The 18,591-nt window shown below is 48.2% G+C and overlaps 1 protein-coding gene across 3 annotated transcripts in view; it reads right to left on the bottom strand.

Annotated features, from left to right (window-relative positions):
• The window catches only part of SPTBN4 (spectrin beta, non-erythrocytic 4), a 71,990-nt gene that overhangs the window by 8,369 nt on the left and 45,030 nt on the right, over positions 1–18,591 (bottom strand). For 2 of the 3 annotated variants that reach the window (XM_074314308.1, XM_074314307.1), the window contains 7 exons: positions 9,048–9,272; positions 8,346–8,435; positions 5,729–6,007; positions 5,508–5,638; positions 4,436–4,640; positions 3,159–3,539; positions 1,679–1,923 (listed from right to left, as the gene is read on the bottom strand). In XM_074314308.1, the coding sequence (XP_074170409.1) occupies positions 1,679–1,923; positions 3,159–3,539; positions 4,436–4,640; positions 5,508–5,638; positions 5,729–6,007; positions 8,346–8,435; positions 9,048–9,272 (1,556 nt within the window). Of the gene's footprint in view, positions 1–1,225; positions 1,924–3,158; positions 3,540–4,435; positions 4,641–5,507; positions 5,639–5,728; positions 6,008–8,345; positions 8,436–9,047; positions 9,273–18,591 lie in introns of those variants that run through there. The other variant, XM_074314309.1, reaches the window with a different exon arrangement.

Consider the following 18,591-nt stretch of genomic DNA (forward strand, 5'->3'; position numbering starts at 1 on the left):
TGTCATATGTCCAAAACAAATTCCAAATTTCCAAAGGTTCTACCAGTCAGCAAGTATAGCTTTATAAGACTTAAAATATCCAAACTTATTTATGAAGATTTCACATTGTAATGGTCCCTACCTAAGACTTAGACTGTATAGAATGATCTGATTCTCCCCTGAAATTCTGCATCGGTACATTCACCATCATTCATCTGTGATTCCTTTTCCCCTCAGACCTGAAGCTAATCTATCAGTCAAGAGTGGACATTTATAACTTTAAAGCACATCCGGTGAAATGATATGATACCTGAGATTTGTTTTAAAACAACTCAGCAAGGGGTAGCGGGGGAGTGGGAGAGTTTATAGGTGCAACACGATTGGCCAAATAATGATGGTTGTTCAAGCCAGGTGTTCACTATATATATGTGGGTTCACTATACTGTTACGGCTATTTCTGTGTGTATTTGAAATTTTTTATACTACAAAGATTTTTGTAAATTCCTAAAAGCAATCCCTTCTCCCCATCTCTATAACCACCACAATGGGCCAAGCCACCATCATCAAGCAGCACCCTCCTGACCGGCCTACCTGCTTCCATCCTTGTTCTCCACACTTACTTCTCACAAGGCATCTGGAGTGATCTTTCTCAAATGTACATCATATCACATCACTCTCCTGCTCTAGACCCTCCCGCAGCTCCCATCTCACTCCAAGAAAAGGCAAACTCCTCACCACACCCTATTGCCCCTCAAACCTCATTTCCTGCCGCTCTCTACTCTCCCCCTCACTCCCTCCATCCCGCCACAATGATCGTCTAGCTCTTCCTCAAACATACCTTACTTACAACCTACCTCAGGGCCTTTGCACCTGCTGATACCCTCAAGCTGGAAAACCCTACTCCTCAAACTTTACCCAACTCATCATCACTTCACTCAAGTCTCAAACATCAATCACATCCTCAGAGAGGCCTTGTCAGCTAGCACCTCGTCCCCTTACCTTGCTTTATTTTTCTTCAGAGCACTTATTACTATCTGAAGTAAATTAGGTGTTTCTGTTGCCTGTTTCCACCCTCAGAATGTAAGCTGCATCAGGGTAGGGGCTTGGCCCTGCTCAGTATCTGGCACACAGTAGGCATTCAATAAATATTTGCTGAGTGAAGGAATGTAGACCCCAGGCCTCACAGTCACAGAATCAAAGCTATGTGAGTGCTGGCTTAGTCCCTAAAACCTCCCGTGTGATCCTCTTTTTCTCATCTGCAGCTGGATGCAGAGGGTCCCGCAAATGACTCCCAGGGCTGAGTGATGGAAAGACCTGGCTCCTAATCACTGTGGGATAGGCTTCTGCCAGACACTCATGTGAGCAATAAATCAGTGCCCACTGCAAGTAGGTTAAGCCACACATACGGTCCCACACCTCCCTGTCCCTATCCTGGCTACAGCCCATAACACCCCACAGGGAGGACAGTCGTGGGCAACTGGGAAGGACAGAAGCAGGAGGTCACTCCATGCTCTGAGCCCCCAATGCCAGGCCTGAAAAGGGGTCTTAAAACACATGAAGCATTTAGAACAGTGCCTGGCACAGAGAGGGGACACGCAGGTATTGGTTATTGTGATTTCTTATGGGAAGGGAACTGCTGATGGGCTGGGGAGTGGCTGCCCAGAGGCAGGTAGGAAGCCTGAGGTGGGATGAGGGGCACCTGGGCTTGTCAGCTGCCCCAATCTGCCCGGCGATGCCATCCATCCAGGAGAGCAGGTCCCGGGCCTGGCTGTGGAATCGCAGGGCGTCGGCCGTGGAGCTGACGTGAAGGCGGGCGTCCTCACAGGCTGCCAGCAGCTCCTTCCAGCCCTGCATCACCTCCTGCTCCTGGCTGGCGATGGCCTCCGCATGCTCACCCGCATACACCGTCCGCAGCTGGGCTGCGCCTTCCTGCAGCTGTCGTACCTGAGGGGCACGCCAGGTCGAGCACGAGCCCTCCATGGGGTTCAGGCTCTGCCTTCTCTTTCCCCATCTGCTGGCTGGTGCAGATCCTAACAATGAAAGGAGCCTGCACCCTGGTGATCCCACCACTGGGTTCCCTTATCCGCTGCTGAGTTCTTTTTGACTTCCCCACTTCCTGACTTCCTTTAGACCCACTACCATGAGAGCATGCACGTTGCCTGATTTTTCTCTGACTTACCTGCATTCTGACTTCTTTTAGACATACCACCGGGTTTCTTTTGGTCTACTGTCTGATTTCTTTTGGTCAGAGAACTCGATGTCTATTGGGTTTCTCTCATCTCACTTCTTCAGGCCCACCTCTATCTTGTTTCAGACAAATCTGATTTCTTTCAGGAAACCTCTTGCCACCCTGATGTTTATGAGATATGCTGTCTAATTTTTTTCACTCATTTTTTTTCAGACCCACTATCTACTGCCCAATTCCCTGCAGAATGGCTATTAGATTACTACCAGGTCTCCTGCCCAATTTCTATTACTTCTGCTGTGTGAGTTCTATTGGGCCCACTGTTCACTCTCTGATTTCTTTTGGAGCGACCACCGCACTTTTATCAGGTCCACCACTTAATCACTGTCAATCTCTCCACCTGATTTCTAACAGTCATTTATTTGATTTATATAAAAATAATTATTCAATTTCTGCATTGCATTAGCTCTGCATCCCCATTTCCTGCAGTTCTGCTGCCTGAGTTCTATTAGGCCCACAGCTTCATTTGCATCTGATCCACCTCTCAGTTCCTGTCAAACCCACTGCCTGATTTCTATTAGCTTTGTTGCCATTTCCATTCAACCCACCCCCATTAAATTTTTTTAAGGAAAATCATATTATTTCTATCAGAGACCTGATGCCAAATTTCTATCTGCCCACAGCCACATTTCCCTTAACCCTTTTGCAATTTCCTTTGGACTGTCCATCTGAATTTGGGTAAAATTCACTCTTAGGAGAACCCCTGCCCAACCTGCATTGAAAATTTGTCGAATTTCTGTACACTATGAAATCAGTCCATTTTCTACATGTCCCAATATCTAATTTCTCCCTATTCCATGATCTGTTTTCTATCTGTCCCACCATCTCATTTTGATGTACTCTACAGCCTGATTTTTGCCTGCTCTGATGTCCATATCCCTTGGCCACGCTGTCCAGACCCTCCCACCTCCCCTCCTGGCCACCGGCGCCCCACCTGGGACACGAGGAGCTGCAGGTCATGCTCAAATGCGCGCAGAGTCCGCTGCATGGAGCTGGCACTGGGTCTCGGCTCAGGTGGGGCTGTCAGGCGGGGCAGTCGCCTCCGCTTCTCCTCGATCTGTCCCTGAAGCTCTCGGGCATCACTAAAGAACTTATGCAGCTCCCGCGAGGCAGCCAGCAGCTGGGCCCGTGTGCCCATAAGCTCTAGCAGCTCGGCCCAGGCCTCGTTCAGCCCATCCTTCCACTCAGCCATGGTGGCCGCCGCCGTATGGCCGCACTCGATCAGCTCATCCACCATCTGGTTCACGGCCGCCAGCCGCTCCCGCCCTGCCGTGCCAGTCTCGCTGGCGAACTCTGAGAATTTTTCCTGCAGCACCTGCCACCAGGAAGTGGAGGTAGAGCATGGGCAAACGTGCTGTATACACCATGCTCTCTCAGTCCACCATCTTGTGGCAGGTGAGAATAATAATAATGACAATCATAATTTAAAAAAGCTAACACTTATTGAGCACTTACTCTGTAGCAATAAGAGTAATAATAATAAAAATAATAAGATGATAGTAATAATAATTAATACTATTAGGCACTGTGTGTGCTGAGTACTGACCTAAGTGCTTTATATTACAGAAGTCCACCCCTTATCCTGTTTTGCTTTCTGTAGTTTCAGTTACCTGTGACCAACCATGGTCCAGAAATATTAAACGGAAAATTTCAGAAATAAACAATTCCTTAGTTTTAAATTGTGCGCCCTTCTGAGCAGCATGATGAAATCTCACTCCATCCTGCTCGGGATGTGACTCGTCCCTTTGTCCAATGTCTCCATTGGACTGTATACACTCTCCACCCACTAGTCACTTAGTAGCTGTCTAGTTTATCAGATTGACTGTTGTGGTATCACAGTGCTTGTGTTAAAGTCACCCTTATTTTACTTAATAATAGTCCCAAAGCTCAAGAGCAGTACTGCTGGCAATTTGGATGGGCCACAGAGAAGCTGCACAATCTTTCCTTAAGTAAAAAGGTATGTGTGTACAGGAAAAAACAGTATACATAAGGTTTGGAATGATTCCAGGTTTTAGGCCTCTACTGGGGTCTCAGAACGTATCCTCTGTGGATAAGGGGGCTGCTATATACTAATTCATTTGGCTCACAACAGACCCACAAGGTGGGTGCTGTTATGATCCTCATATTATGGGTAGGTAAACTGAGCCCCAGAGAACGTCAGTAGCATACACAGTAGTCACTAGTTTTATTCTTATTACGGACGATGCTCACCGTGACGTGCTCAAAGTCCTGGCCAAGCTCAGGTGAGCCAGCCACCACCTCCTTCTCCGCGATCCAGTGCTCAAGCTCGTCCACCTGGCGGCTGAGCTGGTACAGCCAGTACTGCTGCTCCAGGCCCACCCTGCGCTCCTCGCCCAACTCCTTGAGTGCCACGTACAGACGGTCCACCTGAGACTGCCGCCGGCTGATCTGCTCACTGATGAGAGACAGGGAGGGGCAGAGATGGAGCCCTGGAGACTTAAAGGACAGAGTTATGATCCTCTGACCCCCCCCTCTCAGGGCATGGCTGTATCTCCTCTGAATTTTCAGGCAGGGTAGGATCCCCTCAGAGCCCTTCGCGCAGGACTGTTTCCTGCAAATCTTGGATTCAGTCAACCCAGTACTTGCATCTCAGCACTCAGGGATAACTCTGCTTCCCTAAGCCTGATAAGCTTACCACCCCTCTCAGAAACTTTTCTATCTGTGGCCCCACGCCGCTTCCCTCCAGTGACTTGGGTGGGGTTCCAGACTCCCTACTTGGGTCCGCAGCCAATCCACTTCACCTCCAGTCCCAATCTCCAGGTACTAGCCCTGTGCCCCGTCTCAGATCTCACTCCTGGGCCAGGCCTCCAAGATGTGGCCCTTACTCCTGACCTCAGGGAGGCCACTGGTCCTTCATCCAGGAAGCCTCAGGCCATGCCCCATCACAGCACTCCAGGCTTTCAGTCCTCCTAGCTACTGCTCAGACACTGGGTAGGAAGAGGGCCTTCCCCAGTCCTGAGCTCTTACTTATCTCCTCAGTCCTAGACATCGCCCCCCACCCCTAGGCCAAATCCCAGTGCTCCTGGCCACACCCTTTCAACCATCCCTGGGCAGTGCCCTTCCATTCAGGCCCCAACTACCTGCCAAAATCCAAGTTCCCCAGCACGCCGCAATGAGGGCCCCTCCCACCCCAATGGTCAGTTCTGGCCTTGTCCCAGGTTCCACCAACGAAGCTTCAGATCCTACTGGACTATTCTCTAAGAACTGGCCCTGCCCCCACCTGGCCCCCTTCTCCCCACCCCTCACCCCACCCCCAGTCCACCTGTCCGGGTGCCCCATCTCCAGCAGCGCCCGGCACTGGCGTGACAGCTGTGCAATGCTTTCCTCGTAGTTCTCCACGCCCTGCTCCAGCTGCAGGTGCTTCTTGAGCAGCTGCAGGGTGCTCTGTTCGTCCTGGGGACACAGGGGGTCCACGATGAGGCGGCAGCGCCGGCCCCCGGGCTCCAGTGCCCCAGGTACCCCACACCGCCAGCCCGGGCGCACCTTGCCCTTGTCCTCACTCATCATGAGCAGCTCTTGCTCGCCCAGCCACGCCTCCACCTCGGCCATGTCGAAGTAGTATTGCTCCACCTGGAAGGCGGCGTCCAGCACGTGCTGCCGCCGCTCAGAGGCCTCGCGCAGTCCGGCCCAGGCGCTCTGCAGCTGCTCCTGGCCGCAGCGCACCGCCTCCGCCTCCGGGCTGCGCAGCGCCGCCAGAGCGCCCGCGCGCTCCAGCACCTCCTCCAGACGCGGCCCGTGCGCCTGAATCTCCCGCCGCAGGCCCTGGGGGCGGGAGGTGGGGGGATGTGGTAAAGAGGGTCATTCAGAGGCTGGGCAAGGCCACGTGCGCCTCCACGACTGCCACGTTCCAGGAGAGACATGCAAACAGCTGCACATCTACCAGCCTGTGCCAGGTCCCGCGTGGATTTACTGTTACTCACTCCCCGTGTGGCAGGTGGGAAAATGGGCACAGAGAGAAGTACGTCGCTGGATAACAAGCAACTTGCAAGGGGTGACAGGATTTGAGCACAGGAGGCTGGCTCTGAACCAAGACGCCTGGTGACACAACATCCCCCTAATAGTTAAACACAGGCCTGAGAATCAGGCTGCTCAGGAGCAGCTGGGGTATAATTTACCCATAGCAAAATGTACAAATCTTAGGGGTACCACTTGACACATATTACATATTACATATGTGTACCCAGATCGGGATATAGAACACTTCCATCACACCAGAAGTTTCCCTCAACCAGCTCTGTACTGGCTGAGTACCTTACTTAACTTCTTGTATGCCTCAGTTTCTTCAACTGGCAAATGGAGACCACAATAACAGCCAATATTTACTGTCTGCCAGGCACTTTGCTAAGTAAGAGCTTTGCATAAGGCAGCCACTCATTTAGTCCTCACTCCATCGCCAGAAGCCAGATGTTATTATTCTCATTTTACAGATGAGGAAACTGAGGCACAGAGAGTCGAGGAACTTGCCAAAGTCACATGGCTAGTGGTGGCTGCTGATATCTACCCTGTGTTGTACCATGGTGCACTTAGAATTGTGCCTGACACACAGTAGGTGCTCAGTCAATGTCAACAGCTATTAATCGTTTAACAGCCCCCACGGATCCAGCACTCTCACACATGGCCGAACTACCCACCCCCTCCATTTTAAGCATTAAGCATTCTTGATCATTTTCCTCAACCATGAAAATGATGGGCCAGTTCTGTTTGTCCCCAACACTGTCCACAGCCAAGAGTATTTTCATCAAGATGGAAAAACAAAATCTACAAAAAGCTCTAGCCTCTTAAAGAGCTCCATCTAATGCAGCATGCTCACGAACCTTTCAAAATCATTTGTGCACCCACCTTCCCACCACCCTTCAGTGCCCCCTTCTCCCAACTTATATTATTTTGGTAAAAAGGGGCAATAACAATACCTACCTCACAGAGTTATTGTGGGGATTCAATGGAATATCTGACATAACCCTGTAGGACAGTACTTGGCACATAGTAAGTCTTTCATCAATGAGTTGTGATTAGTAGTATCGTTACTCTTCTTTTTTGTGTCTTACTTTGGGCTTTGGTGAAACAGTTGCTTTGACCAAAGGGTTCCTCTGCTAAGCTTTGGAGAACCAATGCTCTAGACCAGGGGTGTCCAAACTTTTTTCAACATTTTTCACCAAGGGCCATATGTGGTAAAATACACAAACACCCAGGCCACTCACTCGAGGTGAAGTACATACTGCCTCACCTGGTTTATTTAAGTAAACTAAATATATTTTTGGAATTTGCTGCGGGCCAATTAAAAATGGATTGCAGGCCACAGTTGGCCCGCGGGCTGCAGTTTGGACACCCCTGCTCTAGACCACATGTCTACTTATTTAGATGTGGAAACTGAGGCCCAGAGAGGTGAACAGAGATCTAGAGAATTTTAGGGGCTCAAAAGTTCCCCGTCGTGCTCAGCTTAGGAGTCAGCATTCTCTTAGGAGTCCTCTCTCCTCTCTACCTGTGGATGTTTTGAGTTTTCATTTATTGTTTTTTGGTTTTTTTCCATGGCTCCACAGAATTTCCCTTACTTCTAGTCACGGGACCCCGATTTTCTTTTGGGGAACTTACCTGCCTCCATTTCAGCCCAGATATTAAGTTAAGGCTGACTCCACCTGCCATTACAATGGTGGGCCTTTAGCCCAGACCAGTCCAATCAAAATAGTCTAAATTCCAGGCCACCATGATTAGCTCAGGGGTGGATATGTGAATCAACTCTACCAGTAAGAGTTATTCCTGGAACTACTGCTGATTGGTGAGGCTGGGCATCTTTTTAGAGAGAGAAATTCTCTTGAGTTTTCATGGTGGGATGTAAACTTGAATCTGCTGGAGGTCTTTTGCCACCAGGAGAGGAGAGTTGGCCCGAGAACAAAGCTAACCCAGAAAAAAACAAATACCGGGCTAAGCTGAATGATCCATGCCATCATGGAAGCACCTGAATGCACCTGCAGCTGCTGTCCCGTCTTTTCAATGACAAGAGCCAATACATTCCCCTTTTGGGCTTTAACCACCTTGAGTCATTTTTTCTATCACTCGAATGCAAATGTGTCCTAACCCATTCCCTCACCCAGGGTCTGCTCACCTGGTTCTTTTTGATGTACTGCTGGACAGCCTGCAAACTATTTCCTCGCTCTGTCTGCATGGCCAGTGGCAGCCGCTCCTGGACCCACGCCTGGGGAGGATACAGCGAGCAGGTCAAGGGGAGAATGCACCCCCAGGAACCCTGCATCTCAACTACAGTCCTAACCACACTGAGTTGTCACTCTCTAGGGACGTGTCTGTTTTCCCCTTTGGACTCTGAGCCCTCTATAGGCAGGAATGGGGTCTGCCTTTGTTACCCCTGCGACTCCAGCATCATCTAAGCACAGGGCTAGGGCCAAAATGATCAAATTAATGAGAAAATTAGTGAGTGAATGAATGAATGAGAAAGTCCGGAAGTGGCCGAATGAGGAAATGAATGGAAGAGTGACGAGTGAATAAAATAATAGAGTGGAGGAAGGAAAAAAATGAATAAGTACATGACTTCATGAATAAACCAGTGAGTAAATGAATGTGAAACAGTGAATGAATTAATAAGTGAATGGATAAATGACTAAGTTAAGAAATGAATGATTGAGTCTTTCAATATACCAGGTCTCTAAGCCAGCTCCGCCCTAGAACCTTTCAAAGTTCCACGGCCCACCCGGCTCCCAGTCTCCCCCTCCTCGGCCCGCTGGGCCGCCTCTGGCCTCACGCCCCGCCCCATTCGCCTGGCCCCGCCCCAGAACCCGGAGCCGGGCCTCACCAGCTCGTCGTCGAGGTCGTGGGCAACCTGGTGCAGCTCCTTGGAAGCGAGCAGCAGACGGCGGCGCTCCTGCAACGGCTCCAGCAGGCGCACCAGACGCTCGCCCACCGCGTTCTGCCGCTCGCCCACCAGCTCCTTGCTCGCCGGTTCCAGGGGCAGCGCCGCCGTCTGTGCCTGCAACTCTCCCACCTCACGGTACCACTCCTCCACCTGCGACTCCATCGACTGTGGGAACAGGGGCGGGTTCAGCGGGACCCATCCTCCCTCCCGATCCTACTGTGGCTCTCAGTACCTTCATGGTGACAGCAAATCCCTCGCTACGACCCACCATTCCACTTTCCCCTTGCTCACTTCCCCTCCAGAAGCGCCACCCTCCTCCCGTATCCTACAACGCAGTGAGCAAGCTCCTTCCTGGGGGCCTTTGCCTTTGCTATTCCCTCTGCCAGGCATGCGTTTCCTTGTCATCAGATTTCAGCTCAAACATTACCTTCTCAAAGAGGCTTACCTGACCCCCTGGACTAAAGTGGTTCATTATTCTCAGAAAAACCCTTCACTGTTGATGGAATCCCTGTTTTACGGAGGAGGAAACTGAGGCCCAGAGAAGTTAGGTAATTTGTCCAAAGAGCCAACCTTTCCAAATATCAAAAATAAACACAAAGCTATAGTGATTTAAATAGTTGATGTGCCATAGGGATAGGCAGAAAGCACAAAAGCAGACCCAAATACACAGGAGAATTCATATATAGATGCCATTTCAAATCTCCAAGGAAAAGATGGATTATTCACTGTATGGTCATGGGCCAAATGGCCAACCAATTTAGCTGGATACCTTCCTCGCTTATGTTGAGAACAATTCCAGATGGATTAAAGACTTAAATAGAATAAGTAAATCCATAAGGTACTAGAAGAAAACCTGGGCAAATGTTTTTATAATCTTGGGATGGAGAAAATCTTTCCAAGCATAAAAACCATAAAGGGAAAGATTTACAAATTTGGCCACATAAAATGCTTTTGCATCAACCAAAATTTCTAGATGTAGTTAAAGGCAAATGACAAACTGAAAAAAAATGGAATACCTATTAGAGCAAGCAGTTTCTTTAACAAAGAATTCCCCTTTATACTGCTTCCTTTGTTTCCACAGCACTTAGACCATCAGATTACTGTCTTTGCTTGTGGGTTTTTTATCAGTCTCCTGCTTCTAGAATGCGAGCTTCATGAGAGCAGAGGCTGTGTCAACTCATCTCTGTATGCCCAAGTGCCTAGAAGCGTGCCTGGCACTTAATAAGCCTTTAATTGTGATTTGCTCAAGGTACAAATGAATGACATCAACAAAGAAAGACTGCCCCAAAGAGAAATGGGCATCAGATGTGAACAGAGAGCACACAGAAGAAAAAATGAGCACATGAAAAGATGTTCAGTCTCACTAATCAGCAGGAAGATACAAATTAAAACAAGGTATCCTTTTCTATTGATCAGATTGGCAAAAACATAATACATAATATCTAGTGTTGCCAAAGATGCAGGGAGATGGGCACGCTCGGCTACTGTCCGTGGTGGTGTAAATGAGTAGAGCCTTTTTGGAAGGCAATTCGGCAGGTCCTATCAAAATGCAAAATGTGTCAAAATGCTTTGACCCAGCAATCGCATTTCCACTTCTAGGAATATATCTAAAGAAATACTGACTGGCACATATGGACAAAGATGTTTGTCCAAGGAGCTCATCATAGCAGAATTTATAATGGGAAAAAATTGTAAACAACCTCAATGCCCATTAGGAGTAAAATGGTTAAACAACTCCACAACAGTATGGAAAAGTGGCCAAAACTTACTGTTAAGAGGCAAAAGCAATTTATAACATACATATGAATATATATTTGCAGTGAATTACACATGCATGAAACTCCCTTGGAATAAATAAGAAATTAATAGCAGATGGTACCTATTGGCGGGATGGACACTTAGTGAATGGGGACAAGGGTGAGAGACTTCTCACATAGGATTTTATATAGTTTTTGATGTCTGAACCATAAAAATTTATTCAAAAATTTAAATTAAACATGGAAAACAAAAATAACAACTAAACATCCACATAGGTACATCTGTAAATGCATAGAAAGAGCTCCAGCAGGGTGCACACCAAATAATAAATGAGGTTCTTTGGGGTGTGAGACTGGGAGGTGTATTAAAGGGAGGTTTTGTTTTACTGAAGATTTCTAGGTCGGTAAGATCTTTTACCAAAACAATATATTTACGCATTACTTGTGTGATTTTAAACAGATGGGGGCAAGCTAGAAAAGAAAACAAAATAATAATGCAATTAAGTGGTAACAGATTATGGCAAAAGACTGCAACCCAGAACTCAAAACTTAAGAACCAAGTCAAAACTTTTATTCCAAGGTTCTGCAATGCAGAGCTGTTGGTTTTGCCTGCCCAACATACAATCCCTTCCTTCTCAGGACTTCACATCCCACTTTCAGGTCTTGAGCTTCTTGAGGGACTAATAAAACCTAGAGGGCTGGGGTGGCCACATGACCCAAGGCTGGCCAATCAGAACACTGAAATCACCCTGGCCACAGGGATTGGGTCAGGGATGGTTGGGGCTGATGAAACCCAGCAGGCCAAGAATGGCCATGTGACTCAGGCCTGGCCAATGAGAACACTGAATCACCTGTGGCCCTAAGGATTGGGTAAAAGGTGGCATGTGACCTTAAATCAGCCAGTGAAAACTCTTCCCACTTTTGTTGCAAAACTATGTGAGCTCAAAAGGTATGCTTTCTTTCCCACAAGGTTCCTAAACTGATAGAATGTAGGCCTGGAATACTGGGGCCATCTTGCTGTCAAGAGGGAACAGGCTCCCCAACAATGAGGCCAACACAGAGGAAAGCAAGGCACAGGAATGGAGACAGAGATTCCTGAGGACAAATCTGAGTAACTGATCCAGCCATGCCTGAAGCTGCATAACCCCTAGATCTTTCAGCTATGTCCCTTTTTAGCCTAAGTCAATTTGGGTTGAAGTCCTATGAACTGCACCCTAAAGAGTCCCAAATGATACAGTTCACACTCTGTACGAGTCATAAAAATGGTAAAAATCTAACTTTATAACAAGTCAAAACCATGTAAGATGGAAATTTTTAAAAGGCACAATCACAAGCTTCAGAAATCAAAGAAAACAGCCACCCCAAAATATTTTTCACTAAGAAAATCAAAATGCATTAGAATTCAGGAAATTCTTAACACGTTGCGTACGGATCACGAGAATCTTCATGAGGGATTTAAACCCTGCCGTACGCAACGTGTTAAATATCATCTGAAATGTTAAGGTTATAAGTTCCCGGTTTTCATTAGATGAAACCCTTCTATAACCTCTAGCAAGTGGCCATATGACCTGAGATAGAATGATTCCAGACACTGACACTATCCATTTAATGTGTATCTTTTCCTGCAAATATGGGCAAAGGATGCAAAAGTACAATGGTCATTAAACACACGAAAAGATGTTCAGCCTCCTTCAATGTTCAGGAAAATGCAAATTAAAATAACTACAAGACAGTATCTTTCACTCAGATTAGCAGAGATGAAAAAGTTTGACAATATCTAATGATGGTGACCATGGGGGGGTGGGGGGAGAGGGTTGCTGTCATATCGCAGGTGTGTGCACTGCATTTTCAGGAGGATATTTGGCAATATCTATCAAGAAGTTTAATAATACATATGCCTTTTGGCCTAAAAGTGTCACTTTGAGGACTATTCTGTACAGAAACACCTGCACATGGGCTCAAATACGTATGGACAGGGACGTCTGCTGTGGCACTATTTTTACTAGCAAAATATTGGAAATAGCCCAAAGGTCTCTCTCTCAACAGAGGCTGGTGAAAGACAGATTGTCAAACCAGCCTATGGAATACTATGCAACAGTATAAAAGGACAGGAGATATCAACAGATTTTTGAGACAAGGAAGGATGCCTAGAGTGTTTTGTCAAGTGAAAAGGCAAGCTTCAGTATGGTATGTATGTCATGCATATGTGTGTGTGCATAGAATATTTCTAGAAGGATAGCGAAGAAACTATGGGGAGCAGTTACACCATGGAGAGTGGGACTGTGTGTGTGTGGAGGGGAAGGAAAACGTTTTCCTTTTCACCCTTCTGGTTTGAAGTTCTGACCATAACAGCAATAATAGGTAACACGTCCTGCTGCCCCCTCCATGACAGGTGCTGCTCCAAGCACTTGACAAGGAAAAACTCACCTGATCCTCACGACAGTGTATGAGGTCAGGGTAGACAGGGGTGTTTGTTTTGTTCACAGTTGGAGGCCAGCCTGTCACTGTGCTTGCACAGAGTAGGGCTCCATAAATGTGTGTTGATTTTGTTGGACGAATTACTATGCTATTCTACTTCTCTGAGCTGGGTAGTATTCAAGAGTCACATTTAAAAAGTTAAACTAGCTTTAAACATTAAAGCCAGAGGAGCCATGAAGTACTGATACATTCTACAACATGGATGACGTTTGAAAACATTGTTAAGTGAAACAAGCCAGACACAAGGACCATATATTATATGATTCCACTTCTATGAAATGCCCAAAATAGACAAATCTATAGAGACAGAAAGTAGATTAGTAGAGAGTGTAAATCAGTAGAGGGAGCTAATTGGTAGAGGGTCTCTGTTTTGGGTGATGAAATATTCTGGAATTAGGTAGTGGTGAGAGTTGCTTAACTTTGCAAATACATTGAAAACCACTGAACTGTACACTTTAAAAGTATGCAATTTATGGTATGGAATTAAATTTCAGTTTTTTATAAAAGACATTAAAGTTTAAAAAAACACAAAAAAACAGAAGAGCCTACCACCCAAAAAGCCTCAGGTGCTGGCCACATAGTAGGTAGTGACACAGCAAGCCCTGACCCCAGATCAACCTGATTCCTACTCAGATCCACCAGGCTGCCTTCCCATTTTCCAGATGGGGAAACTGAGCCCTAGACAGGAGCAGTCCCTTGTCCAGAGTAAAAACTGTCAGAGCCAAAATTTGAACCCAAGACCACATGACTACAAAACCCTTGTGGCTCTTAGTCACTGCTTTTCTGTAACTGGGGACACTGAGGCTCGGAAAGATGGGGTCACTTGCCCTAGGTCACATGGTAGTGGAATGGACTGTGGAGCTCCTGAATCTGGCCTCTTCCCCTAGGCCGCGCTGAGGTAGATGAAGAAATGTGGCACAAAGAATGAAAAAAGGCGAGGGTGTTTCCCTGGCCAGAGAAAGAGCCTTGCTTAGGGTGGGGGAGGGGGTGGTAAATGTCCCCAGGGACTCAGCCCAACAGCTGCAAGGCCTCCAGTGCATTTTCCCCTGGCGGTCCCCCTCAGATGGTAGCAGACCAGCGCTCCCCCCACCCTCCCAAGCAGGAGCCGGTGGCTGAGCCAGACCAGCTGGCTGGGTCCCTGAGGACTGGGAAAGTGGGGGCTTGGGACTTCACCATCTGGCCCCTCAGCCAGAAGGACAGTTGGGCTGGAGATGCTGAGAGAGGACTCTGGGTCACGTGGCTCAGACCTGGGAGGTGGGGTCCCGGGAAGCCTGCTGCAGCGGTTGGCGTGAGGACAAAGGGAGGACACAAGGAGGACACAGGCATAAGAGATCAAGGGAGAGAGGAAGAGATGGAGAACTGAAATAAAGACAGGGAAAAGAGTGAGAGAGTAAGAAAGAAAGAAGAGACAGAGAAGGAGATATAAGGACAAAGACAGAGAGAGACAAACAGAAAAGATGAGAAACAGAGACAGAAGAACTAAGGGAGCAGGACTGTGAGACAGGCCCAGAGGGAAGCAGAGGGGGGACAGACCACTCACATATCCACACTCCCTCAGGCCCTGAGCCAGCATCTCCCCCAGCCCAGCCTGGCCCCATGGCCTGCAGGGTGGGGCAGCCAGAAAATGTGCCCAGCTGGCCGGCCCCTTCCCTTCTGCATGTCCCCAGGGTCTGGGCTCTCAGGCGTACCCCAGAGGATAGCGGGTCTTGGGAGGCCCCTCCCTTCCCAGCAGCAGCTCCTGAGTCCCAGCTGGGCTCCATCTGGGGGCCGTGGCCCACTGGTCACTCCTTATCTCGGGCTCCCTCTTCTGGGGAAACGGCCCAGGAGTCCTCTACTGGGGCCTGCCGCTGATGCCCATCCACTGTGACACTGAGCTAGTCCCCCTTCCCCTCCGGGCCTCCATCTTTCCTTTAAACAATGGAGACCCCGCCTCATGGCGTCCAGGGCTTGGTGGGGCTAAAATCCCCCCATGGGTAGGGAAAAGATGGCTCTGCACTCTGGCTAGAGCAGAAGGCCCCAAATCCTCCCTCAAGGATTTCCAAGCTCAGCAGTTCTCCCCAAAACTGCAAATGCCACACCACAGTGAGATATGCTTCCCGTCCACGAGACTGGAAAAATCTAGAAAGTCTGATGACACCAGGTGTTGGCAAGCTGGAAGGAAGCAGGAATTCCTAATTAGCATCAGGACCTGAGCAAGCAATTTGGGAAGATCAAGTGAACCAAAGATAGTTCTGACTTTGGGCACTATATTAATGTTGCATATTACCACCACCCCCAAATACAGTTTTTAAAAAGCTTTATGGATGGGGAGAAATGCCCAAATGAAATACAAATAGAAACAAATGAAACAACTCTTTCACATAATAACATAACCACAGCAAAAGTGGAGAAATAACTAACCCAAATAACTTTTGAACCCAGTATAGTGATACTCCCTCTGGCTGAAGACAATTAAAATGGAAAAACCTGCAAACAAATATCAAATCCTAGGTTTGTTGGGCCAACAATTCTGAAAACCCTTTATGCATTACCTCTTGTAAACTTCACAATGTCCACATGAGATCAATAGTTATTATGCCCATTTTACTGAAGAAACTGAGGCACAGAGAGAAGAAATTTCCAGGTGACATAGTTGGTAAGTCACAGGGCCAGGGCTTGACCCCAGACAGCCAAGCTCCGGCATCGATGGACTGCTCCTACAGTCCTGCTGTCCAGGAGTCCTTAGCATTAGGTCCTTCCTCTGCACAGAGGAAGTAGCTGAGGCTCAGAGCCAGAGGCAAAGCCACTTGCCTAACGTGACACAGCTGCTAAATGACAGAGCTACAATTCAAACCCAGACCTGCATGTGCCTTTATCCACCGCAATAAGCTGCAGGGGAAGAGTTCATAGTAATGGTAAGACCATGAATAATCCTAGCAATAGTTGCTGCTGGGCTGGGTATCTTCTTTGGCCACTCTTGGCTCACAATCAAGCTTCTCTACTGTGCTCTGTGCCCGGGCGGCTGACCTGTATGGACCCAGCCTTCTAGCTTCCGGCTGGGATAGGCTCAGGACTGGCCCCATAATCTGTAGGGCCTGGTGCAAAATGAAAATACAGGGCTCCTGTTCAAATATTAAGAACTTCAAGACAGCGACAGCAGAGCATTAAACCAAGTGTGGGGCCCTGTGCGACCACACCTATGAAGCGGGCCCTGGTTGGACTAAGGGGCGCCAGCAGGGGACTGGACGGAGAGAGGGGAGGCTGGGGTATCATTTGCCAGCTCCTTCCTGCAGCAGTGCCAAGGGTTGGCTGCCATTCTTGGCTAAGGGCCCCACATCCTGCCTGGTGACTTTCTCCTCCCTCTGCCTCTTCAAGGGAGGTAAAGGCTTGGGCTGTGAAGCCCTCCCTCCCCGCCACCCGACACTTCAACCTTCCTGTGGCTTCCCCATTCCTTGCTCACACCTTTGCCAAGATTCTTGATAAGCCCTCCTCAAACTGTCCTCAGTGGAGCATGCCTCTGTTTTGGTTGGGACCCTGACAGTCACAGACCCCATTTCTTGGGAGCTCACCACATCCCATACAGGTGCCATACAGTGCACAACCTCACGTGGCCCTGGGAGGCCCCCCACTGATGTAGTCCGACTTACCAAGGGACGCCAGAGGCGCAGAGAGGGACTAAACATGCACCCTGGCTGGGATTTGAACCCATGTTATTAAGTCTGCCTCCCCTGCCCAAGCTTTCATCACTTGGCTCCTAGCTGCTTATACTGCCGGCTCCCTTCTCTAGGCCACCACTCGTTTCTGCTGATATTCTGGGCGATCCCTCAGAGCAGACTTAGGGCCGAGTCACCATGTGTCCACTGCTTGCCCAGCCCATGGGGTCTGGAACTCGGGCAGTGATCAGTGCTTCAGAGGCCAGTGAGAGGATCACCTTCCCGACTGTGATCTGGGAGTATCAGGAGAGGGGGGTGGACGGAAACAATACATGGTCCTGAATGGCCACTTAGTGGCTGTGTGACGTGGGGGAGCCACAGACCCTTTGTGTGCTGTGGTTTTCTCAGACGTACAGTAAGGATAACCACAGCCCCACCCTGGTAGAGCTGCTGGGAAGCAGGGGGCTATCAGTGCCTGGCATGGCTCTCAAAGTGGGGTCCGGGGACTCCTGGGGACGCTGAGATCCCTTTGAGGGGTCTGTAAGGTTACATGGTTGTTGTTTTTTTTAAGGAGGGCACAGCTCAGTGGCCTATGCAGGGATCGAACGGGCAACCTTGGTGTTATTAGTTAGCACCACCCTCTAACTAACTGAGCTAACTGGCCACCCCAGCTTACAACTCCTTTTATAAAAATACTTAGGTGTAATTTGACTTCATCACTCTCATTCTCTCCCAGGTGCAGTGGGGTTTGCAGGGACCATACGACCCGTGGTCCTGCAGCAGACTGAACACGGAAGCAGAGGTCAAAATCCTGTGCTTCTATGCAGCCAGACACGAAAGAGTTGCAACACTGAAAACAATGTGTCTTCTGACTACATTTTCTTTTGTCTTGGAAAATATGGTTATTCTTCATAAAAGAATGCTTTTGGGTTAATAAGTGATGGGTTTCTTATTGCTGTTTTTAAGTCAACCCATTTAAATATTTCCCAATTTTAATTTTTAATATAATAAATACCAAATAGGTGTAATCCACACAAACAGAAGCTCTTTGGGGACCTCAATGATCTGTAAGAGGTAGAGGGATCCTGCAGACCAAGGCATTTGAGACCCACTGGTGTATATAAAGTGATGACACCACTGGCATCATATTCAGATTTGTTAGTCTCTTTGCTCCTTTGCCTGTCTTCCCCACCAGAATACAAGCCCCTTGATGGCAGTGATTTTTGTCAGTTTTGCCCACTGCTGTATTCCAGCACCTAGAAAAGCACCTGGCATACAGTAGATGTTCGATAAAGATATGCTGCACAGATAAATGAAGAAATACTAATTACTATCATTATGCTTTTATTATGACTTGACTTTTTTCTGCCAGACCCTATGCCAGAGAAGTATAATTATGCAGGAGGGAGATCAAAAGTAGTGCAGAATCAAGGATCCTGGGTTTGAATCCAGCCTCTGCCACTTGCTACCCTGGGCCAGTAAGTCCATCTCCCCGAGCCTTAGTTTCCTTTTGGTCACACCTTGGGAGGTGACATGTAACACCTCCATTTGAACCTCCAGCCATTTACATCACAGGGTCAGATACTTAGCATCCACCAGCTGCCAAGCTAGGAGCAG

This window comes from Rhinolophus sinicus, linkage group LG11 (genome assembly GCF_036562045.2).
Source record: "Rhinolophus sinicus isolate RSC01 linkage group LG11, ASM3656204v1, whole genome shotgun sequence".
Taxonomy (NCBI): Eukaryota; Metazoa; Chordata; class Mammalia; order Chiroptera; family Rhinolophidae; genus Rhinolophus; species Rhinolophus sinicus.